The 26,242-nt window shown below is 38.1% G+C and overlaps 2 protein-coding genes across 2 annotated transcripts; one reads left to right on the forward strand and one right to left on the reverse strand.

Annotated features, from left to right (window-relative positions):
* Positions 1 to 9,853: 9,853 nt before the first annotated feature.
* LOC127646480 (1,25-dihydroxyvitamin D(3) 24-hydroxylase, mitochondrial-like) lies at positions 9,854 to 20,063 on the forward strand. The gene is made up of 12 exons (XM_052130175.1): positions 9,854 to 10,340; positions 10,753 to 10,943; positions 11,022 to 11,115; positions 12,317 to 12,410; positions 12,622 to 12,713; positions 13,130 to 13,241; positions 13,939 to 14,084; positions 14,408 to 14,574; positions 17,679 to 17,757; positions 18,805 to 19,002; positions 19,417 to 19,528; positions 19,678 to 20,063. Exons 1-11 carry the CDS (start codon positions 10,101 to 10,103, stop codon positions 19,525 to 19,527), a joined length of 1,524 nt encoding a protein of 507 aa, XP_051986135.1. The 5' UTR covers positions 9,854 to 10,100; the 3' UTR covers position 19,528; positions 19,678 to 20,063.
* Positions 20,064 to 24,190: 4,127 nt separating this feature from the next.
* nat8l2 (N-acetyltransferase 8-like 2) lies at positions 24,191 to 25,996 on the reverse strand. The gene is made up of 2 exons (XM_052130176.1): positions 25,652 to 25,996; positions 24,191 to 25,268 (listed from the first exon to the last, which is right to left on the reverse strand). Coding segments are annotated over exons 1-2 (687 nt in total). The 5' UTR covers positions 25,653 to 25,996; the 3' UTR covers positions 24,191 to 24,582.
* Positions 25,997 to 26,242: the final 246 nt, after the last annotated feature.

Genomic DNA, 26,242 nt, shown 5'->3' on the forward strand with positions numbered 1-26,242 from the left:
TTGATTAGCCTATTTATTTTGCTATCTCAACACTGCACGATTATATGATTAATTGCATTGTATTAACTGCATTCAGCACTGTTTTCCCCTGCAGTCCATAAGAGAAACGTTTTTGGGTTTGAGAACCAATGGGTTTGCTATATCCCCCATTTTTTAGAGCCGTCAGGGGAGGATTTACCTTAGCGGTATGTTGTGTTCATCATGAAAACATCTTGTCATTCCATTCTCACCATCACAGGCTCGGCAATCTTCAGACATTATCGCATGTGTTTAACTGCAGTGTTTTATTATACTTATACATATATTGGTTTAGTTACATTATATTACAATATTGATGTTTTAGATCCCCTAACCCCACCCCATTCCTAAACCTAAGCACTTATCAACAATACAAAACATGTATCAGGAAGGTAAATGCAGTCACAATCATTTTAGTTATATTAAACTATTATATAGACAATTTTGAGCACCTAACTCCACCTCTACAGCTAAACCTAATCAATTCTTAACAATATAAAAGACGTAACAAGCAGATACAAGTACAGTCACAATAACTTAAGGGTGGCGTTTTAGTGATGCTGGCAAAAAGTTGCCCCAGAAACATTTCGTCATTAGAGTGTATTGCCATTTTACTTTCATAAAGTCAGTAAAAATATGGGTAACACTTTACATTAAGGTTTAAGTTCTTTTTGCTTGTTTTTTCGCCCTTTTCTCCTCAATTCCCAAAGCGTGTAAGTCCTCACGGTGGCGTAGTGACTCACCTCAATCCGGGAGGTGGAGGACGAATCTCAGTTGCCTCCACATCTGAGACAGTCAATCCGCACATCTTATCATGTGGCTTGTTGAGCCGTTACCGCGGAGACCTAGCAGATGTGGAGGCTCACGCTATTCTCTGCGACATCCATGCACAACTCACCACCCGCCCCTCCGAAAGCTAGAACCCCATTATAGCGACCACGAGCAGGTTACCCCAACGTGATTCTACCCACCCTAGCAACCAGGCCAATTGGTTGCTTAGGAAGCCTGACTGGAGTCACTCAGCACGCACTGGATTTGAACTTGTGACTGCTGGTGTGGTAGTCAGCGTCTTAACTTGCTGAGCTACCCAGGCTAACTAACAATGAACAATGATGTTTCATTGTTCAATGACAGTATTTATTAATCTTGGTTAGTGTTCATTTATCAGAATATGGACCCACTTTATAGTAGGTGTCTTTAACTACAATGCACTTATGATTTACATAGGTGTTGTTGCATTGTACTTACATTAAAGTACATTAATTTTGATTAGCGCTGTCATTTTTTAATCACGATTAATCGCATCATTTTGCATAGTTGATCATGATTAATCGCAGATTTTGACAGTGCTCTAATTTGACTCTATATTTACTTCTTTTCTTGCCAAAATGCTTTTATTTCATTTTTGAGGAAAGAAAACTATGAAAAATATGTAACAATATAATCCTTTATTAACATTTTCCAAACAAAGCCTTCAACAGTATAAATGCACTAAAATTGCATCAATTCCAGTAACATTAAACTTTCCTTAAAGTCTATGTGGGAGGTTGACTAATTGAAAGAACTAGTCTCTACAGAGGTTGCATTTTCATTGCAATGGGGATTATTCATTTAAATCAGCCAATTCGCTTGAGGGCGTTAATGCCAGCGTCAAGCGCCGCATTGTTCTTCAAATTAAAAATGGTAAATGGTCTGCACTTAAATAGCACTTTTTTTAACCTTAGAGGTTACCAAAGCGCTTTACGCTGTGTCCCATTCACCCATTTACACACACATTCACACTCACACTCATACACCAATGGCGGCAGAGCTGACATGCAAGGCGCTAGCCTGCCATTCGGAGCAACTTGGGGTTCAGTGTCTTGCCGAAGGACACTTCGGCATGTGGAGTCATGTGGGCCGGGAATCAAACCGCCAACCCTGCGATTGGCAGCCGACCCGCTCTACCAACTGAGCCACAACCGCCCCACAATTGCATTAAGAGGTCCTTTAACATCGCTGTTGTGTGTGTTGTGGTGTACGCATCAGTGTAATGACTCCGGGAAGACACATCGCAAAGGTTCCACCCTAGTCCCACCAGCATTTTTGCTGGTTTATGCTTTAAACCTAACCCTAACCCCTGAACCTAAACCCTACCCCCTACTCCTCAACCTGACATCCCTCAACCTCAATAGCAGCAAATGTGAATCTTGTCAGAATTTTGGAGAACAAGAAGTAGTTACACAGTAAATACATAGCGTTGTAAGTGTTTTAATGATAGTACTTCGGTAAAGACACCTGATGGAATGTGGCATTCAAAATACTATGTTTTAGTTCATATTGTGTTAACCAGTGAATGCAACCTTTCATGTAAAAATGTCAAAGTATCTGTAGAACTCAACATTTACCAAGACAAATATTCCCTGTTCATTGTTACATATTGTGTCAAATAATGTTAACGGATGCAACCTTAATTGTAAAGTCTTGCCCAAAGAATTGTTCATCGTCAAGAAGCCTATATCTCATATACTGAGTATACAGTATGCGTGTTTAAAGTAGAGTAAAGGTGGCCCCTGAATGTAGCAGAAACCCTTAACCCCTTCCCAGCCCTCTAAGTTGTTTGTGAGGGTCAGTGAGTTCGCAGTGGGACCCGGGCTGTTCCGTTCTCAAATGTTCTTTATAAATCACTTGTCAAAGCAGCACAAACACCCTGTAAATTAACAGCAAAACGATGTCATTGGACTAGATATGTTACTCAGGCTTGTGCTGATCTGATAACAGGCGTGAATGACATGTTTGAGAGCATTTTACACACACTATTTCAACACCTTGATGTCTTGTGGAATGCACAAACTCATTTCGTAGGGGTGGGGGAGAGAATGGGGTTGTTTTCCGGCAGGAGAAACAGATGATGGGAAACCGACTTGAGACTGTTGGTGTTGATTGATATGAACAGGAAGTTTTCCACATTAAGTCGCAGAGCTCAGATAAGAAATAATCAGACAACTGCCTCTTTAAGTTAATTAACACATCAATGGCTGGAGTTAATCATCTAAGGCCTCTTAGTCATAAGTTTGAGTGTATCTAAGTGTGTAGTGTGGGAGCATGCTACTGAACTCAATGACCTAGCATCAATCGGGGTCGTACAAACTTCATTAGTCATCGGTTTTGGTTCACTTCTTGTGCTCTCTACATGTGTTCACTGCCTTTTAGCTCAAAGGGTTTTTGGTGGATTAATAGAATATTAACTTTTCTATTGATCAAAGAATTATACTATTCGTAATACGAATGATACCTCAAATTGCGGCTTGCCATACATGGCCAAGTTGTGTGAATATGCATGTTGTTTACGATACATGTTAAACTGAGGTTGGCTAACGCGCTAAAGCTGAAAATTCAGACACTACATGGCTGAGTGCATGATATATTTAGTAAGTGCATAGTCTATAGTGTGTCGTTTTGGACTCAGCTTAAGTAAATTCTACTTAATGCTTTCGAAGCTGGTGTTCCCAGCATGCACCGAGCTTGAATATTTAATGAGCCTGCATGGCTTCACTTTTTGCAAGTTGATTTACACAGTTTTTTTTACTCAAAATTACCCGTTCATGATCAAAAATATTATCTGTTGATTGATGCGAATTGAAAGTGTTTAAAAGACTGCACATAAGGATTGATCTGTGTCATTTTAGCTAACTTGAATGCTGACGAATTGCAAGCTACCTTGCTTCGTAACTTTCAAATCATTTCAACGATCATGTTAATGTCAGTGTTAATCTGTATTTATTCAGCAAGGTAAAATACAATAACACATGAAATGAATGCTAGGCAATGTTCAAGATAATGCATAAAGCTCCATTCATTAGCGTAACGTAACTAGGTTATACAGGAAATATATACAATCTATTATTATAAAACAATAGCACATCGATATATCATAATGTCAGTTGTGATGTAATCACATCAATACTGAATTGTGTCAACATATTTATAATATACAGTCTATTTTATAAACTGCTACTGTCATCATCAAACAAATTTAGCTAACAGCTATTGCTAAAGCTGGCTAGCTCGCTAATGCCAACATAGGCTATCGTATAAATGCATTCAATGTATCATGCAAAGATATCAGGTAGTTAGACCGATATCAACACTTTGTTTTAGCCCTGTTCCAGCTCTGGAGAGTCAGATATAATATACAGTCTCAAAGTTTGTAGTAAAACAATCATAACTGTGTCATTTTACTTATGCTACCTCATCTGTCAGCATGATGTCGGTGAATCACGTTAAGCCTCTTTGTACGTTATGTCATTGTTTTGGCCGATGCTCTCTCGCTAGTGTCCCTATGGAGTGTGCGCACAAGCATTAGCAACAGGTAGTTGCTGCAGTTCACTTAACGGCCACAGGTGTCACTAATATCACATGTTTCTGAATCATGCTGCACCTTTAAGGACAGTTTTAAAACAATGGGTTAATACAGTGCTACACTGCTTGCGTGAATTGTACAATGTATGTGTTATGTTCACTTGAAACAGACAAAATATTCTAGCAATTTCTGCATTGAAGTAAACTCCACTCCAAATGTATTTTAGTGTAAGTAACTACCTTGCAGCCACCACGCATTATCCTAGCAACAATCCAAAACACCTCAGCACCCTAGCATCATGGTGGTGAGTTTTGCATAGACAAGTACCACTCACTTTTCTTCTGAAATTTTAAAGATCTAGTTAAAACTTGTAATGGAAAAAATGTGCCCAGTCTGAGAGCCTACACATTTTGGCTAGAGTAAAGCTTCTGTACTAATGAGCAGTTTTATCTTGTTTTTCTGTTTTGAACTTTCTTTAATCTCGTCTTCAGAAGAAAAATCCAAAATCCCATCCTTTCAGGTTTGAAATGGCTTAGCCAAAATTCGGCAAAAGAAAGGTCTTTGTGCCAACCAGAACATTCCACAGTCTAATTCTGCCAAATAACCAAAAACAAGTCATGGGGTTTAAAGTCCTTGCATGGCTGGGATTCTGTCAATACCTCTAATACCTTGTTTTTGCCAAAGTGACCACCCTTACCCTCTGAAATAACCTGAGGACTGGTTTATATCACATTTATTGGATCTATTTCATCCATTAATATGATATTTTTCATTTTTTGGGGTATATTGTTTGAGATAAGATGCTCTAATTCATGTTTGTAGGTGGTTGCATGCTTGTTTTGTTGATATGTTCTACAATCTACCAAAATCTAAATTCTACCATATGGTCGACTTTATTATGAGAAGTTAGTTGAAGTTAGGTGCATCACTATCTGTGCTTTTGACATGGATAGCACTTATGAACACAGCACTTTTTCAGTGTGTGTGTGTGTGTGTGTGTGTGTGTGTGTGTGTGTGAGAGAGTTTGGGTGGTTTACGAGGACATTTTTTTAGGTTATAAACTGGTAATTACAAGGGTATTATGCTATAAATGTTTCTAGTGTCCCCATAATTCAAATCGCTTAAAAACTTATAAAAAAAAAAAATGTGTGTGTGTGTGTGTGTGTGTGTGAGAGAGTGTGAGTGTGTGTGTGTGTGAGAGAGTGTGAGTGTGTGTGTGTGCGAGTGTGTGTGAGTGTGTGAGTGTGCGTGTGAGTATGAGTGTGTGTGTGCGAGTGTGCGTGTGTATGTGTGAGTGTGTGTGTGTGTATGTGTGAGTGTGTGTGTGTGTGAGAGAGTGTGAGTGTGTGTGTGCGAGTGTGCGTGTGCGAGTGTGCGTGTACGCGAGTGTGCGTGTGTTCGTGTGAGCGTGTGTGAGTATGAGTGTGTGTGTGTGTGTGTGTGTGTGTGTGTGAGTGTGAGTGTGTGTATGCGAGAGTGCGTGTGTATGTGTGAGTGTGTGTGTGTATGTGTGAGTGTGTGTGTGTGTGAGAGAGTGTGAGTGTGTGTGTGCGAGTGTGCGTGTACGCGAGTGTGCGTGTGTTCGTGTGAGCGTGTGTGAGTATGAGTGTGTGTGTGTGTGTGTGTGTGTGTGTGTGTGTGTGTGAGTGTGAGTGTGTGTATGCGAGAGTGCGTGTATGCGAGTGTGTGTGTGTGAGCGTGTGTGAGTGTGTGTGTGAGTGTGTGTGTGTGTGTGTGTGTGTGTGTGTGTGTGCGTGTGTGTGTGTGAGCGTGTATTTATCACTTTGTGGGGACCAAATGTCCCCATAAGGATAATAAAACACGAAATTTTTGACCTTGTGGGGACATTTTGTCGGTCCCCATGAGGAAAACAGCTTATAAATCATACTTAATGATGTTTTTTGTAAATGTAAAAATGCAAAAAGTTTTCTGTGAGGGTTAGGTTTAGGGGTAGGGGATAGAATATATAGTTTGTACAGTGGAAAGTCCTCATAAAACATGGAAACCCAACGTGTGTGTGTGTGTGTGTGTGTGTGTGTGTGTGTATGTGTGAGCGTGTATTTATCACTTTGTGGGGACCAAATGTCCCCATAAGGATAGTAAAACCCGAAATTTTTGACCTTGTGGGGACATTTTGTCGGTCCCCATGAGGAAAACAGCTTATAAATCATACTAAATTATGTTTTTTGAAAATGTAAAAATGCAGAAAGTTTTCTGTGAGGGTTAGGTTTAGGGGTAGGGTTAGGTTTAGGGGATAGAATATAAAGTTTGTACAGTATAAAAACCATTATGTCTATGGAAAGTCCCCATAAAACATGGAAACACAACATGTGTGTGTGTGTGTGTGTGTGTGTGTGTGTATGTGTGTGTGTGTGCGTGCGTGCGTGTGTGAGTGTGAGTGTGTGCGTGCGTGCGTGAGTGTGAGTGTGTGTGTGTTTGCGTGTGTGTGTGTGGTCAAATGCTTGTTGAATACTATGACACCAGCGAGCGCTCTGCAGAGGGTTCAAGGTTATTTAAACAAGATCAATGTATGCTATGAGTCAACATGTTTACTGTACCACATATCTCATCTATAGTAAAACTAGTATGTCATGAGTGCAGTGTGGGATTACCAGAGGGGCTTGAGTTCAAATGTAAGGTGATGTTTTTGAATCATACACTGTGTACTGGTCATGTCAAGTCAAGTCATTTTTATTTGTATAGCACTTTTCACAACACACATCGTTTCAAAGCAGCTTTACAGGAAATCATGCTTTAACAAAAAAGTCTTAGAGTCATCATTGTGTAGTTTGATTAAATATGACTGTAAATTGTTTATAAAATTAAGTAATTTTATAATAATTGTATTAATAACCCCAGTGAGCAAGCTGAAGGTGACTGTGGCAAGGAACACAAAACTCCATAAGATGTTGATTAATGGAGAAAAATAACCTTGGGAGAAACCAGACTCACTGTATTACTTATGTGTAGTGCAAGTCTTGGTTGTTATTATGTAAGTAAGTGTTAAGGGTCAGTGTTTAAACATTGATTTTGTATTTGGATATACATTTTTTTATGAATCCCGAGATTGAGACAGGGAAACTAATTTAATAGTATTAGCATAGATGCCATTCAATTTATTGCAGAGTTATAGATCATGATCAGTGTTAGACCCAACTAAAGCAGCCTAATTGTGAGTTGAAGGATAAATGAGGTGTATGCTTGGCTAAATAGATGAGTCTTTAGTCTAGACTTAAACTGAGAGAGAGTGTGTCTGCATCTCGAACAGTGTTAGGGAGACTATTCCATAGTTTAGGAGCCAAATATGAAAAGGATCTTCCTCCTTTTGTGGATTTTGATATTCTAGGAACTATTAACAGGCCAGAATCTTGCGATCGTAATGAACGTGATGGAATATAGTATGGTAGAAGGTCACTTAAGTACTGCGGAGACCATTCAAAGCTTTGTACGTAGTTAACAGAATTTTATAATTAATATGGAATTTAACAGGCAGCCAATGTAACGACGATGAAATGGGGGTCAGCACTCCGGATGTTTATTTATTGATCTTTTTGGACATCCTCCCAGTAATGCATCACAATAATCTAGTCTTGAGGTCATGTATGCATAAATTAGTTTTTCGGCTTCAGCAGCAGAGAGCATGTGTCATAATTTAGCAATATTTCTGAGGTGGAAGAATGCTGTTCTACAAACATTGGTAATTTGATTTTCAAAGGACAGATTGGTCTCAAATATAACACCTAAGTTCTTCGCTGTTGAAGATGATGTAACAGTACATCCATCGAGAGTCAAATTATATTGTAGTGGCTTATTTTTAGAGTTTTTTGGTCCAATAATTAGTACCTCTGTTTTGTTGGAATTGAGTAGAAGGACATTTCTGAATTTTCGCTGGGTTTAGAAGAAATATAAAGTTGGGTATCATATGCCTACCAGTGGAAACTTATTTCATGATTCATGATAATATCTCCCAAGGGAAGCATGTATAAGGAGAAAAGCAGAAGCCCTAAAACTGATTCCTGTGGGACTTCATACTTAACTTTTGTTTGATTTGAAAGTTCCTAGGTGGTAAGTGGCCACGGCAAATTTTATACACAAACCTCCTGGACATGGGTCATACGATATGGACATTTTCAACAGGCTTTGACTGCAAGGCACTTAGAAAAATTTACCAAGGTAACAATAGTTTCCACCAAAATACATGCAGTGTGATAGGCTTCACCTAATTTATTTAAATATTTGAATAAAAAAAATAAATATATATATATACACACACAGTATCCGCAGAACTGCCCCCCAATGGATGTTTTTAGTTTTTGGCTCCATTTGTAGTAAATTCTAGAAACTGTTGTGTGTAAAAATCCCAGAAATACTCAAACCAGCCCATCTGGCACCAACAATCATGCCACGGTCCAAATCACTGAGATCACATTTTTCCCCCATTCTGATGGTTGATGTGAACATTAATTGAAGCTAAATGGATACAAATTTATAAAAAGAATGAATGGGGTTAAGATGAAAGAAAAACATAAATAATATAACTATAATATAAAAAAATGCATATGAACAAAATTATGGATTATATATATATATATTAATTACAAAAATATAAATAAAATAAAACATGCTTTATTACTATTATATTATTACTATTATAAGGCATGATAAGTTTATTTATATATCACAATGCATTCAAAATGCATTCTATAGGCATTAAATATTATTAATAAATAAATCCTTTAGACAGACAGACAGAAAGACAGATAGACAGACAGATAGATAGATAGACAGACAGATAATTAGACAGACAGAAAGACAGATAGACAGACAGATAGATAGATAGACAGACAGATAATTAGACAGACAGACAGACAGATAGATAGATAGACAGACAGACAGACAGACAGATAGACAGACAGAAAGATAGATAGACAGACAGATAATTAGACAGACAGTCAGACAGATAGACAGACAGAAAGATAGATAGACAGACAGATAATTAGACAGACAGTCAGACAGATAGATAGATAGATAGATAGATAGATAGATAGATAGATAGATAGATAGATAGATAGATAGATAGATAGATAGATAGATAGATAGATAGATACTGCAGATAGACAGACAGACATTCAGATAGATAGACAGACAGATAATTAGACAGACAGTCAGACAGATAGATAGATAGATAGATAGATAGATAGATAGATAGATAGATAGATAGATAGATAGATAGATAGATAGATAGATAGATAGATAGATAGATAGATACGCGAGAGATCCTCATTGAATTTCCACTTTTAGATGTTATATGGCACAATCGCACAAATACAAACAACTGTGATTGCCGCGCGCCTTTGGCCACTATTGCGCACAGTAGCTATTAAGCAAATATTTGCGCAAGCTGGAGAAGCGTGGTCGCAGTGTTGACTCAGAGAGTGGAGTTAAGGTTGTTCCAATCGCAGGAGCCAGGACAACTCAAAGCGAACCGCGTCACCTCTTTTATGTTTATTTATAAAGCGCGTTTGAGGGCACTTCCTCGGTATGTGTGGGGTCATGCGATACTCCCCATTGTGGATCCATAAATGAATGGTGGGCTCGACCTCTACACACGATCCCTGATTGGTTCCCGCGTCCGAATGAGATAAACACAGCCGCGGGTATATATATATAAATGTATATATATTGTGGCAAGATGTGAGGTGTTAAGGAACTCCACTGACACTTTTACGCACACGTCAAGATGAGAGCACAGATCCAAAAGGCTCCTCAGATCCTGGAGCTTCTTAAAAAGAAGTCTGTAGGGCTTCAGCACTGCAAGACCACATCCTCGGTGTGCGTGCTCGACTCGAAAGATGCTGCGGTGAGCGCGCCCTGCGCGCACAGCCTCGACTCCATCCCTGGACCAACCAGCTGGCCGCTATTTGGCAGCCTCATCGAGCTCCTGCGCAAAGGAGGTTTAAAAAAGCAACACGAGGCACTGGTATGAACTACTAACCTAAAAAGTCTAATTTATTTGCTTTGTTTATCAATAATATTTATTTAATTTAGTATACCTTTAAAAAGCATTGTTTATGAAATATGCTATATAAATAAACTTAATACGTTTAACAATAATAATCAAATTTGATTTGTTTTAAATGTTGTGATATGTACAAATGTACTTTATTATTTATGTTTATTTATACATTTTTATTATTTGTTTTAAAGTATTTATATTTACATAATTTATATAATTGTATTATATAATTATATAAATAATCTTGCCTTGCCTCAATAATGATGTTTAAAAAAAATATTATTTTATAGCCTACATACATTTAGTATGCAACTGCATATTTCCTCTATTGGACATTATTGACTTTATCCGTGTTTCTACGTTGTAATCCACACAGATCGATTACCACAAGAAGTTTGGAAAGATCTTCCGGATGAAGCTTGGCTCGTTTGATTCGGTGCACATCGGCGCTCCGTGTTTATTAGAGGCGCTTTACCGGAAAGAGAGCAGCTATCCACAGCGACTGGAGATCAAACCATGGAAAGCTTACAGAGATATGCGCGACGAGGCTTACGGACTGCTCATATTGTAAATATCAAAGAACACTGATTTTATTGACTATTTCTAGACATTTCTTTTATTTGACCTGCTTTGGCAAATTCGCAGGGAGGGGAAAGACTGGCAGCGGGTGCGCAGCGCATTCCAGCAGAAACTGATGAAACCGACTGAAGTCATGAAACTGGACGGGAAAATAAACCAAGTGAGTTCTTGCGCATTCAAAATTGGCTTTGATGTAAATAACAATTTAACCCTTGTGCGACCTTTGGGGCATTTTTGTCTTTTCGATCATTTTGTCTGTTATTGCCAAGTGCATATCTTTTGCCAAAGGTGTGTATTTTGGGGGGAATTTTGATATTTCAACCTCAGTTCCTATAATACATCTATAACACACTGTGTACACAAAATAGCCACAAAATAGGCATTTCAGGACACAACTGTCTCCATTGAAACCCATTCAAACTGCAATATTTGATCCCAGTGCCATTAAAGCATAAAATCATGAATTCTATGTTATTATTTTTTTATTCCGGAGCACTGGATTATAAATATAAATATTTAATATCTTCCACCAGATGGCGCCATTTTTCTCATATTTAGCCTGTGGAGCAAATACAAGCTTTTCCCCTATTTTCTGTTTGCTGTATTATAGAGCACTGCAGGCCAGTAGAATAAATGATGCAGCTAAAATGTTGTGGGTGTGTTGGTATGAATGTGAATGTGTTTTGTATGTGTGTGTATTGAGAAATTTGTGTGCGTGTGTTTGTGTAAAAAAACAAACAGTGGAATTATGTAAACAAACTGGCATTTAAAGGGTTAAAATACTGAAAATGAATGAATATTTGGTAGTTATGATCAGGACTGATGTTGGTTAAAAAAAGTCAGTGAAAATGGAAAATAATATTAATATATAATATTTTTATGGCCGTATTTTGATGTGGAAATTTTTGTCCTCTAAGGTCCTGAGTGTGAGATTATTTTTAAATCTGACACTGCACAAAAACTAATAATGCATCAAAATCAATGTTGTTGCTAATGATTAACACATCCCAGACTATGAGCATTTAGTATATGGAAAATAAGAATAATTGTTACTATTATTATTATTTTCATAAAAAAGCAACTGTAGCATTATGTAAACAAACTGGCATTTAAAGGGTTAAAATCCTGAAAAGGAATGAATATTTGGTAGTTATGATCAGGACTGATGTTGGTTAAAAAATGAATTATTGAAAGTGGAAAATAATATTAATGTATTGTATTATTTTAGCAGTTTTTTGACGCAGATATTTTTGTCCTCTAAGAACCTCTGATTAACTTTTTTAAATGGACGCACAAGGGTTAAATACATTCCATATATAGTTATAGTCTGTACAAATGACTGTTTGTTGACTCCTTCAAAGGTTTCTGCTGATTTCATCAAGAGGATTGGGAAAGCGCATGTCAATGGCAAGATCGACGATTTGTATTTCGAACTGAACAAGTGGTCCTTTGAAAGTGAGTTTTTATGGAAACCTCTGTAGTTCATTTCTCAGATCGTAGTCAGAAGAAAGGCCCTTCGATGAGTCTTTACAGCACATTAGAACCCTCTTATCAAAACTTCTATGACCTGAAACTATGTGCCTTTTCATTTCTATTTGAAAACTTTATTTAGAAAGTACAGGTTACATTTCCTGAATTTAATGTTTTGTTCTCTTTGATGTTTTAGCGATTTGCTATGTGCTCTATGACAAACGTTTCGGGCTCCTGCAAGAAAGCGTCAGCAAGGAGGCCATGGATTTTATCACAGCAATCAAGACGGTAAACTGACCATCTCTTTGACATCATTATAGTTTGACCAGTGAACGTTCAGTGTCTCTGATAACCAGGCGAGCTCTAAAGTACATAAGCTTTATCTGCGGCTTGTTCTGATGAGTTTGGGAACGCAAATATGCTACAAACAGTTCACAGTTCATTGGGTTCACCAAAAACAGATTTTCTCCAAGTTCAGTTGTTTCCTCCAAGCTCATTCCAAGTTGTCCAAGAAACATTCCCAAATTGCTCCACATCTTTCTGAAATCCATATCCCCCCTGTCTGCCATTGTTCGACAAACAGATGCCAATGAACTAATGCCAATGTTGTTGTCTGGGCCTGGATGGGATGCGCAAAAAATGTGTTTAAACATAACACTTTTCGCCTTTCAACTGAGTATTTTGGTGTGTTTTCTCGCTTTCAGATGATGAGTACCTTTGGAATAATGATGGTGACACCAGTGGAGCTTCATAAGAGCTGGAATACGAAAACGTGGCAAGACCACACAGAGGCGTGGGACTGTATTTTTAGCACAGGTACTTAATCAGATGACGTGTGACCCATAAAAACGTTCAAAGCGCTTTTCTTATCAAGTGATGACACATGAACTTATGGCTTTCGGGTCCCCCGAACCCCCCCACACACACACCCCACTGTGCACGGACAGCGAGAGAGAGAGTGAGAGCGAGAGAGAGAGAGAGAGAGAGAGAGAGTTAGAGAGAGAGAGAGAGTGAGAGCGAGAGACTAAACCATCGTAGTAAACAAGGTGACCTAAGCGCATGAGAATTCAACCACATATTTGTAGTAGCAGGAGCGGAGGAAGGGGTAGGAATGTTGATCCGGGGCCGAATTACTCATAGTTTATTGTCTGCTGTTGGATGCATTAGTGGCAGCTCACTGACAAGCACGTGTCACATATACAGCAACACGGCGACTTCCTTGCAGCAAAACAAGAACAGCGCGTGCTATACCATACTTTGAGTTCAAGTGGGGCGTTCATATTACTGTCCTCTTCCATCATGCACACAGCACAAACTCACACATACACAATACCATGTTTTTAAACATGCACCATTGTGGGACCGTGCTATATTTTGAAGTACCTAAGCAAATACCATAAAAATCTTTACAAATGTTCATATTTATATACAGTAGGTTCATTATGTTCATATGTTGTTATATGGTCATTGTCACCAATTCATCAAACAATCTATCTATCTGTCTATCTATCAGCAAAACTGTACATTGACAAGAAACTGAAGAGGCACTCAAACGGCGAAGCGGACGACTTCCTGTGTGATATCTACCACCATAGTCACCTCACCAAGAAGGAGCTGTACGCCGCAACAACAGAACTCCAGATCGGAGGAGTGGAAACAGTACGTACTAACGGCCGCGCTCTCACACTCCAGAACACTAGACACCCCTGCTTGTTTTTCAGGGAGCTTGTTTTTGAGTCACACACGAGTGAGCTAAAAAAATAGCTTACTTAACTCGTCTTTGTTCTCCTCTTATCCAACACTTGATAGAGCTTAGTTCAATCATGCAGCTAAGTCAGAAGAATGAAGCCGGGCATGCATAGGGCACTGTTAATTGTCATAATGCAGGAACAATGTCTGGACGCTAATGAAACTTGATAGTTTGGAACAGTAGACTTCTTGTGGCTCATTTGACCAAGAAAATCCCTGTTTTTCTCTTGCAGACTGCCAATAGCATGTTGTGGGCTATTTTCAACCTCTCACGTAACCCCAGCGCACAAGGCAATCTTCTGAAGGAGATCCAAGCTGTGGTTCCAGCTGGGCAGACTCCATGTGCTGAACACATCAAGAAAATGCCCTACCTCAAAGCCTGTCTGAAGGAGTCCATGAGGTGGGACTTGTTATACTGTATATGGTAGTATATAAAAAAAATTAAAAAATTATCATCATTTACTGACCCTCATGTGGAGCATTGCAAAACCATGCTTAATTTAGTTGTTACTATGGTTTTACTACAAATAGCATAGTTGAACTATAGTTACTGTAGAAATATCACTGGGTATTTTTCACAAGGAATTGATAAAGCTAATAATGTGAGGGAACCCAAAATATTGGCAAGGGAACATAAAACGTATTTTGAGTGAACACAAAACTATTACGAGGAAATGCAGAACTTATATAATGCAAATAGGTAATGCAAACCATTTCGTGAGAAAATGCTAAACTTATTGTGAGGAAACGTTAAACCTTTTTTGAGCAAACGCATAGTATTAAGAGGGAACACAAAACATATTGTGAGGGAACAGAAAATGAATTATGGGGAAACGCAAAATTATTGTGAAGGAACACAAAACAATTCCAAGAGAACGTAAAACTAGGAACACAAAACTTATTGTAAGATGAAGCAAAACTATTGTGAGGAAACGTAAAATGTATTGTTTGGGAATGCAAAACTATTGCAAGGGAACATGAACATTTTTGTGAGGGAACACAAAAAACTATTTGTCAGTAAATGCAAAACTATTGCGAGGAACACGAAACTTACTATGAGGAATGCAAACTATTATGAGGAACACAAAACTATTATGAGGAATGCAAAACTATTAGAGGAACTAAAACTATGAGAGGAACACAAAACTTACTATGAGGGAATGCAAAACTATTGAGAGGGAACGCAAAACTATTGCAAGGGAACGCAAAACTATTGCGAGGAACGCAAAACTATTGCGAGGGAATGCAAAACTATTGCGAGGGAATGCAAAACTATTGCGAGGGAACACAAAACTTACTATGAGGGAATGCAAAACTATTGCGAGGGAACACAAAACTATTGTGAAGGAATGCAAAACTATTGCGAGGGAACGCAAAACTATTGTGAAGGAATGCAAAACTATTGCGAGGGAACGCAAAACTATTGCGAGGGAACACAAAACTTACTATGAGGGAATGCAAAACTATTGCGAAGGAATGCAAAACTATTGCGAGGGAATGCAAAACTTACTATGAGGGAACGCAAAACTTACTATGAGGGAATGCAAAACTATTGCGAAGGAATGCAAAACTATTGCGAGGGAATGCAAAACTTACTATGAGGGAACGCAAAACTTACTATGAGGGAATGCAAAACTATTACGAGGGAATGCAAAACTTACTATGAGGGAACGCAAAACTTACTATGAGGGAATGCAAAACTATTATGAGGGAATGCAAAACTTACTATGAGGGAGAAACTATGCGAAAACTTACTATGAGGGAATGCAAAACTATTAGAGGAATGCAAAACTTACTATGAGGGAACGCAAAACTATTACGAGGGAATGCAAAACTATTGCGAGGGAACTGCAAAACTATTATGAGGGAATGCAAAACTATTGCGAGGGAACACAAAACTTACTATGAGGGAATGCAAAACTATTGCGAGGGAACGCAAAACTATTGTGAAGGAATGCAAAACTATTGCGAGGGAACACAAAACTTACTATGAGGGAATGCAAAACTTTTGCGAAGGAATGCAAAACTATTGCGAGGGAACGCAAAACTATTGCGAGGGAACACAAAACTTACTATGAGGGAATGCAAAACTATTGCGAGGGAATGCAAAACTTACTATGAGGGAACGCAAAACTTACTATGAGGGAATGCAAAACTATTGCGAAGGAACGCAAAACTATTGTGAGGGAATGCAAAACTTACTATGAGGGAACGCAAAACTTACTATGAGGGAATGCAAAACTATTGCGAGGGAATGCAAAACTTACTATGAGGGAACGCAAAACTTACTATGAGGGAATGCAAAACTATTGCGAGGGAATGCAAAACTTACTATGAGGGAACGCAAAACTATTGTGAGGGAACGCAAAACTTACTATGAGGGAACGCAAAACTATTGCGAGGGAATGCAAAACTTACTATGAGGGAACGCAAAACTATTGCGAGGGAATGCAAAACTTACTATGAGGGAATGCAAAACTATTGCGAGGGAATGCAAAACTTACTATGAGGGAACGCAAAACTATTGCGAGGGAATGCAAAACTTACTATGAGGGAACGCAAAACTTACTATGAGGGAATGCAAAACTTACTATGAGGGAATGCAAAACTATTGCGAGGGAATGCAAAACTTACTATGAGGGAACGCAAAACTTACTATGAGGGAATGCAAAACTATTGCGAGGGAATGCAAAACTTACTATGAGGGAACGCAAAACTTACTATGAGGGAATGCAAAACTATTGCGAGGGAATGCAAAACTTACTATGAGGGAACGCAAAACTTACTATGAGGGAATGCAAAACTATTGCGAGGGAATGCAAAACTTACTATGAGGGAACGCAAAACTTACTATGAGGGAATGCAAAACTATTGTGAGGGAACACAAAACTATGTCATGAATTTGAGTAAATGACAAAGTAAATGACAACAGGATTTTCATTTTATTTTCTTTCTTTTTTTTTTTACATAATACTGGCATAGATAATCCACTTTAGTCATGTTTAAATTCTTGGCAACAAGGCCGCTGTAAATGGTTCACACGAGGTGATCTGTGGTCCGATTAATTACTTATAGCATTACTTAAAGAATAAATCTGCCACCACAATCGTTCTATAGAATAAACTCATGGGAATTTATAGGGCGTCGCCCAGTAGATTAGACTGGTCATGACGACGTTTAGTCAGCTGACAAGTGAGAAAGCCACAGAAGAACATAATGGTCCCAGACTGGAATTCACAGCTCAGTGAAGTCATGTTTTTACCATCACACTTCTCGATCCAAGTGCGAGTCATGCCTTGCGGTGGTGAGATATGTCCTTGGACATTAAAGACGGCTTATGCGGAGGCATGTGCTGGGAATGTTTACAGTGTATAAGTGGGATTATCTAAGCCTTGAGTTGCCTCACACCTTTCAGTTTACGCACTCTCGCATGTACAAAAGGAAATTCTGTGAAAATTCACAACAGCAAGAGGTATAATGTTTTTGCTTTTTTCTCTCCCCTAGACTTTCACCTTCAGTGCCGTTCACTAGCCGTACTCTACACAAAGACACTGTGTTGGGCGATTACACTCTACCTAAAGGCGTGAGTATCTTATTATTTGTGCTAATCTCATACTGCCCCCTATGTAGTCATTACACCTGTTAATGAACCTAGCAGGTCATATAGAATAATGATAATATACCTACATTTTTGCAAAATGATTATTTTGTGGCTCGTTGTACATATTGCGCCAGTTTACTGGTAAAATGAACACTAGAGGCGCTACAACAACAATGACTTCCATTCACTTTTATACAAATCATGATTAAAATGACAGATTTTTTATTCAGTAATACTTACTTTTGACCTGTTCGCGTTTTACCGTTAGCATTACATAACCAATAGCATTTACAAGGTTGTTGGAGCATGATTCAATTGATAGAAAAACCGATAAAGCGCTGAACTTGCGGTGTAAAGGACAGCGGTGCGAGTCCTGATTAGCACACGAGTCAAAAGTGTCATAAAAATGATGTGATTGCATTTTTCATCATACATTTGCTTTTTATGACACTACTGGTTAGGTTTAGGTTTAAGGCTTAGGGTAGGACAGTTGATGGAGCATTAACCTCAAAAACCACATCTGTTTGGGAGTACATTGAACTCGCTTTTAGCACCACACAGTGGACATATTTCACCTTGGAAGTGCCGCGATACGTGATAGTAATTGCGTAATATTAAAGCATTTAGCCACAGACACATAATTGTCATGAGATCAGGCTGGTGGAGACAACTATACTAAACACTGTGGCTCTTTGGCACTTTCAAAACATTGTTTATTTGAGCGCTTCAACATTTCAGCTTCAACTCAACCAATGACGTGGGTTTGGGTGGGATTACCTGTTTGGCCAAACAATGGAAGACAGGGGTGGAAAACAAACAGATAGCTAGTTTTTGTTTTATTTCCAGAAGCAATACAAGTAATAAGGCTTTCGCCTGGCAGATGATAAAACATGCTGACTTTAGGAAGGGAGCCACTAGTGGCATAGAAAGAAAACGCAAGGCCTATGTCAGCTTTGAAGTATTATTCATTGAATGTTTTCATTATAATGTCAGTGCATTCTACTTAACCCTACTTCTTTATATTATTAGACTGTACTGATGATCAACAGTCAGGCTATTGGTTCAAACGAGGAGTATTTCAACAATGGAAAGCAGTTCAGACCAGAACGCTGGCTTCAAGACAAAAACACCATCAACCCCTTTGCACACGTGCCCTTTGGGATAGGAAAGAGGATGTGCATTGGCCGCCGCCTCGCCGAACTGCAGATCCAACTGGGTTTATGCTGGGTAAGTTTACTTGGCAAGGCAGCCAGGCATCGTTTTTCTTTGCTTAAACTTTTAAAATCAACATGACCAAATCGACCGTACTTCATTACTTAATACTTGTTCCTGGTCTTATTATCAAAGATTCATCAGTGGACATTATTCTTAAGAAGTAGAAAAAACAATGTTTGTCTTTGAAATCTTTATTCAATCGAAAATTGAATAACTTGCTCCGCCTCCGAAATGACTTTCTTTTCTGCTGACATCAGCAAGCCCTCTTATTTTTCAAACCCTCAATGATTTCCCGAAGTTGATTTTAAGAAGTTGACTTTTTGCCAAAAAAGTTCATCATAACACGGTTTATTATCTTGTGTATATCTATATTTTTTCTCTACGTCCTAACGTGTTGTGCATTGGATCTTTTATGCTACATTACAGATTCTACGCGATTATGAGATTGTGGCCACAGACAACGAGCCCGTAGACGCGTTGCATTTAGGAAATCTGGTTCCGAGTCGAGAACTTCCTGTTGCTTTTATCCCCCGATGAGGTACTGAAAAATACATACTAAAATGTTGAATTTAAGACTATAAATATATTAGTAATGGTTTAATTCTATTGTGTACACTGTTTTGTTCCTCTACTGTTTATATCAGAATGAGACACACAGTATTTTGACACTCATTTTTGTCTTTGCAGGTACCAACATTAACCATTAATGACTTCAAATCAGTGGATCGGAAACACCAAGAGGCATTCATGCTGCTATAAATAACAGAATGTACCTGTTTCACACTTATACCTCCAACTTTAAATGTACAAATATTTTTTTACAAGTAGTAAATATGATTGTTCTATTTATATAGTTTATGAAAATGACAGTATAAAAGACATATTTATGGTGTTCTCGTAATTGTTGCTATAACTATAACTTTAAAATTATTATAAATATCTACGCAATTTAGTACTTAAATTGTTCCATGTACAGTATTATGTAAAATTACTATTTTTAATACAAAAAAGTGTGTAGAAATGTTTTATTTTTCTTTATAAAACACAAATGCAACATTGTATTTATATATAGTTACACAACATAGCAAATATAGTATATGTGTAATGTATTGTCTGTATATTGTAAACTTCAAACCACTTTTTTTCTCAATAAGATGTTCTGATTTTAAGCAAATAAACTTCAGACAAAACAATCTATTCGTTTCTTTTAAGAGGTCAAGTACAAAATGATGTAGAGATCTACAGTATACAGTGTATATGATATCTGCATGTCATTTAAAAATGACAGGTTACATGAATACAATCATTCAAGGCCATGATAATACCATCTAATGCCACCACTGTGCCATAAAACCACCATACTTTTGATATGAAAAATAATTCATCCCACTTAACCTGCTCTCATTTGGTCCATTTCATAATACATTTTGAGCTCATAATTCTGTCTCAAAATCTAGATATCATAAAAAAGTCGAAAATGAAATGTTTGGTAACTATTCGTGCGGTTATTTATGAATGTTGCTATAAGCGAGTTTATAAGCGATTTTTCTATTTATGTACCCCGAAATGCCGTTTTGACTCAAAACCTCACCCCTAAAGACATGTCAGACAATCTGATGTCAGCAAACCAGAACGAGCATTTCTGATGGGGGATTTAAGTAAACATCTTGTTCATTTTTGTTAAGATAGAACTTAACAAAAATGTCAACAATTCTGTGTTTTTCTGTCAATATGGGGTGCTGTGTGTACAATAATGAGGAAAAAAAATGAACTTAAATGATTTTAGCAAATGGCTGCAATATAACAAAGAGTGAAAAATTTAAGGGGGTCTGAATACTTTCCGTACCCACTGTATATACTAATGTCCTAATAATGGTGGAACTGAACATCTCCAACATTATTGCCCATCAAAAATAAAATAAAAAAGAAAGCCATATGTATATATTCAATATATTACATTTATACTTAATATATAATTATCATAATTAATTTATAATTAAATATAATTACATTTACATTTAGTATTTATTATAGGCTAATTAATGTTGACCCAAGGACTATCATATACAGATCTAGACCCAGTCTCCCCATAGTATAAGAACAGATTCTAATATTGGGAAGAAAATGCACAGAATAGTAGCAAGTAACACATATGAAATATGCAAACGTATTAGAATATTCAAATGGATTGTTGTCCTCTTATATATTTATTATATTTATATATCTCTTGAGAAAAATCATGTTTCACTGCATGGGTGGTAGCCTTTATTTACCTGTTGTCAGGGGTCGTATGGAGTGGGTGGGTTGGGGTAATTGGCCACTCTGACTCTGTTAACTGACATTGGACTGACACAGATTAAATAATGTCATCACGTTCTGGTATTTCACAAGCTACGAACCCGATGTTTTGACAGAAAGGCACACAACAACATTGCCAAGTGATATAACACCAACTACTGTAACTTTAACCCCGGTTGCCCAACGTCCCTTTGCTTTGGCCCAATATTCAGTGTCATTTACCTGAGAGTTGTGTGGACTCAAAGTCAAAACAAATGGCAGGATGCCAACAGAGTAATGCAATAAAGTGAAATATTCGATTGCCACCTGTGTTTATACTAGTATTAGAAAACCTCAAATGATGTCAAAAGCCTTTTGAAAGTCAGTTATCTGCTATTAAGTCTTGATTTGTGATTCTCGTTTTCGTGCAACTTATTCCGTGCTTGCAATATAGTGGCATTCCTGGAATTGAAAAGCTACAAAAATCACATAAAGGCAGCATAAAAGTTGTCCATTAGACTCCAGTGGTTTAATCCATGTCTTCAGAAGCTATGTAATAGGTGTGGGTGAGAAACAGATCAATATTTAAATAATTTTCTTTACTCTATATCTAGACCTTCACATCTTAATGTCACATGTGATGCCTGTATAGTTTCACATTAAGACCTGAAAGTGTAAGTGGAGATTTAGAGTAAAAAGGATTATCGATCTCACCCACACCTATCATATGACTTCTAAAGACATAGATTAAATCACTGAAGTCTTATTAATTACTTTTATGCTGCCTTTATGTGCTTTTTGGAGCTTTAAGGTTCTGGCCAACGTTCACTTGCATTGTATGGGCATACAGAACTGAGATATTCTTCTAAAACTGTTTTAATTTGTGTTCTGGAGAAGAAAGAAAGCCATGGTTCTGGAATGGCATGAGGGTGAATTTTCATTTTTGGGTATAACTAGACAATGAATATATATATATATATATATACTTGACTGGACTCAGGGTTAAGCCCTTTTCGAGTAAGAGTCAAGACTCGGACTCAAGACTACAAACTTGTTTCCAACCTGGACCCTGAGTTGTGCCCACACCGCTTTAGTATTGCTAGTATTGTTATAGTGTAACACAAAAAAGGCCACACACACACACACACACACACACACACACACACACACACGTTGGGTTTCCATGCGTTATGGGGACTTTCCATAGACATAATGGTTTTTATACTGAACAAACTTTATATTCTATCCCCTAAACCTAACCCTACCCCTAAACCTAACCCTCACAGAAAACTTTCTGCATTTTTACATTTTCAAAAAACATAATTTAGTATGATTTATAAGCTGTTTTCCTCATGGGGACCGACAAAATGTCCCCACAAGGTCAAAAATTTTGGGTTTTACTATCCTTATGGGGACATTTGGTACCCACAAAGTGATAAATACACGCTCACACACACACACACACACACAAATAATAATAGTAATAATAATAATGTACTGAAATTGTATAGCATCATTAGATGACCAAGGTACATAAGAGTGCCAGTTTTTTTTTTTTTGCACTTCCATAATTTATATATTTATGATTATGTCATATTTATATAAGTTTATATAAAAAGAAATGTATTTATTAAAAATTAGCACTACTTTTCCTTCAAATAAATACTTTATCACGGTGACTTTCTGAGCAACAATGAATTAACAGCAGTGGTGATTTATCAGTATTTCATATGTGTGTACACTCACAGGTGAAGCAAATAACATTGATCATCTCCTAACAAGGCCACATGTCAAGGTCTGGGGAGATTAGATGGTAAGTGAACAATCAGCTCTTGTAGTCGTTGTGTTGAATGCAGGAGAAATGGGCAGGAGTAAAGACCTGAGCGACTTTGACAAGGGTCAAATTGTTAAGGCCAAGACGACTGGGTCTGTTTCAGAGCATCTCCAGGTCAGCAGTGGTGAGTAACTACCGACAATGGTCCGCGGAGGGACAAACCGGCAACAGGGAGTTGGGCGCCCAGGACTAATTGGTGTCTGAAAGCAACGAAGGCTATCCTGTCTGGACCTTGCAGCAGTGGAAGAAGGTCGCCTAGTCCGATGAGTTAGTTTACATCACTTGGACAGTCGTGTACGAGTGTGCCATTTTCCTGGGGAAGTGATTGCACCAGGATGCACTGTGGGAAGATCTTGGAGGCAGTGTGATGCTCTGGGCAATGTTCTGCTGGGATACAGTGGGTCTGTCCATTCATGTGGACGTCAATTTGACACGTGCGATCTACCTAAACATCGTTGCAGACCAGGTACACCCCTTCATGTCAATGGTATACCCTGATGGCAGTGGCCTCTTTCAGCAGGATAATGCACCTGCCACACTGCAGGCATTGTTGGTGAATGGCTTGAGGAACACGATGAAGTGTTCAAGGTGTTGCTCTGGCCCACAATTCCCAAGATCTCAATCCGATTGAGCATCTGTGAGATGTGCTGGACTAATAAGTCCGAGCCATGACAGCTCCACCTTGCAACTTACAGGAATTGAAGGATCTGCTGCTAATATCTTGGTGCCAGATACAACAGGACACCTTCAGGGGTCTTGAATAGTCCATGCCTTGGCAGGTCGGCGCTGTTTTGGCAGAAAGCAGGAGGACCAACAGCATATTAGGCAGCTGGTCATAAAGTTTTGGCTCAACAGTGAAACAGGTTATTTTTACTCAAGGTGGCGCTGTTGATTCAGCGATTGACTTGATTGTTTGAAAATCTGACACTATCTGGGCATTTTGTAGATCCATTTGTGATTGATATAAGTGCCGGGTCTCTAAAGACAAGAAAATGTAAGTGGTTGGTGAAATTCCCATGCATTTAAGGGTTAAAGAGAAAGAATTGCACACGAAAGCAATAAATAAGGAATCAAATCTTGTTTCAAAAGTGAAAAATCTTTAATCAAATTTCAATTGCATGTGTGTGATATAATAGCATTATAAAAGCTGTAACCAATTAGATGAAAAGACTGTAAAAAAGTTCCATATGCAACTATGATAATGAAAGAAAACAAAAACAGTAATAAAAAAGATGTTTGTCAGTAGATCTAAAACAATGTACACCATCTAATTTCGCTGGCTTGCAATAAACCATTATATCCATTATATAGCCACGCTGATAAACTATCAATTCAAAAACGTACTATGTCTAATGGGAAACCAATTTTTTTTTAAATGTTTTGGTCACTACATAAATGTATACTTCTATTTGTGTTAATTCATAGTTTCAATGAAGTTACTATTTAAACAGTTGAAAATAGTAATAACCACCAGTTAATGTTCAAATGTCTTTCTCCATGGTCAGAATTGTGACTCGGGTCATCCAGACTAGCCACGAAAGGGACTCAGATTGAGTATGAACTAGGACAAGTTTAAAACCCAACTTAAAGTACAACGCCACGGCTGCTCTCTGAGTAGAAGTGGTCGAAAGCACAATCTTTGTGCAGCCACGTTCCTTGCAGAAGTCTTCGACAGTTTCAGCCAACCGTAAACCGAGACCAGTTCGGCGACAGGTGGACGAAACAATCATTCGGAAAAGCTCTCCATACTTTTTCCCATCACTTCCAGGGTCATTTTTGGCTTCCACAGCCACCATACCCAAAATCCGAGGCCTGCCGTCCATCTCAGCTTCTGCAACCCAAAAGCAGTTGTCTAGATTATGGAGATAATAACTCAGAATGTCTTGCATGTCTGTGCGCAGCCTCGCCCGGACGTAGCCAGAGTAGAACTCATGGCAGCAGAAATAAACCAGGCCAACCCAGAATCCTCCAACCAGTAAGGCCAGTACAACAGATTCTCCACTCATTACATAAGTACCAATGTAAACGATGAGACTTAAAGTGATGTGTAGAGGTTGGGTCATGGCGTAGATGAATGCAGGATTGATGTGCTCCTCTAATGCATCACGGAAAAGCGTTTCAACATCCTTCCGGTCCGAGGACTGGTATCGGCGGATCACAATGTGCACTGTTGGGGGACAAAATAATAATAATGAGATTAATTTTTAAAAATCAGCAATTACTTTGGGGACAAATTACTGAAAAATGGTACTTAAAATAAATAAATATAAGAGTAAGATTAGGCAAAGTCTTGAATGGAAATCTATGGTTTATGGTCTGTCCTCATGTTGCTAGCTAAGAATACCTTACTTCAAATGTATTGATTCAATACGGGACGATAAGGGACTATCCCTAATTTCACGGGACTACACGCCACTTCACAGGTTAAACGACAGGATGGTGAGTAGATGACAAATATATATATATATATAGAGAGAGAGAGAGAGAGAGAGAGAGAGAGAGAGAGAGAGAGAGAGAGAGATTTTTAATAGATAGATGTTTGCTACTTACTTTTTAATTTTTTTTTAATCGTGTTCCTCTATTAACCTTTTTGTTTTTTCTCCAATAAACGATCCTCTCACGTCGGGCAGAACCTGTAACTGTCGATCACGTTTAACGTACTTTACAAACACGTGACACATCCTTATAAAATATCAGTGTCCAATGTACAGATCTCCAGGAACAGGCATGCAAGAACATTTTACTGCAGTAGTTTCATTTTAACTGAAAGTTATAGTCTACAAAACAGACACATAAATAAACTTAATGGACGTAAAGATGTGTGCGCGTGCGTGTGTGTGTGTGTGTCACTGTGTGTAACCAATTTCTTCTTGAAACAATCTCTTCTTCTTTTAAGGAAAAACAAACAAACAATATCTTCTTCTAGGTGACAGTCAGTTAATATTGTTTGCAGTTATCGCCATCTACCGTCTCTGACCGGTATTCGTGAATACATTTCCAGTGTCTTTTTTCTTTGAAGTCCTACATAAAGCCTGAGGCTTTATATAATGTATATAACAGTGCTTATATATAGAGAAAGAGCTATTGTATAGAGACTAGTATGCACATACTGTACATACACTGTTCCAGTTTATTAAAGTA

The sequence above is a fragment of the Xyrauchen texanus genome, chromosome 7, assembly GCF_025860055.1.
Source record: "Xyrauchen texanus isolate HMW12.3.18 chromosome 7, RBS_HiC_50CHRs, whole genome shotgun sequence".
Lineage (NCBI taxonomy): Eukaryota > Metazoa > Chordata > Actinopteri > Cypriniformes > Catostomidae > Xyrauchen > Xyrauchen texanus.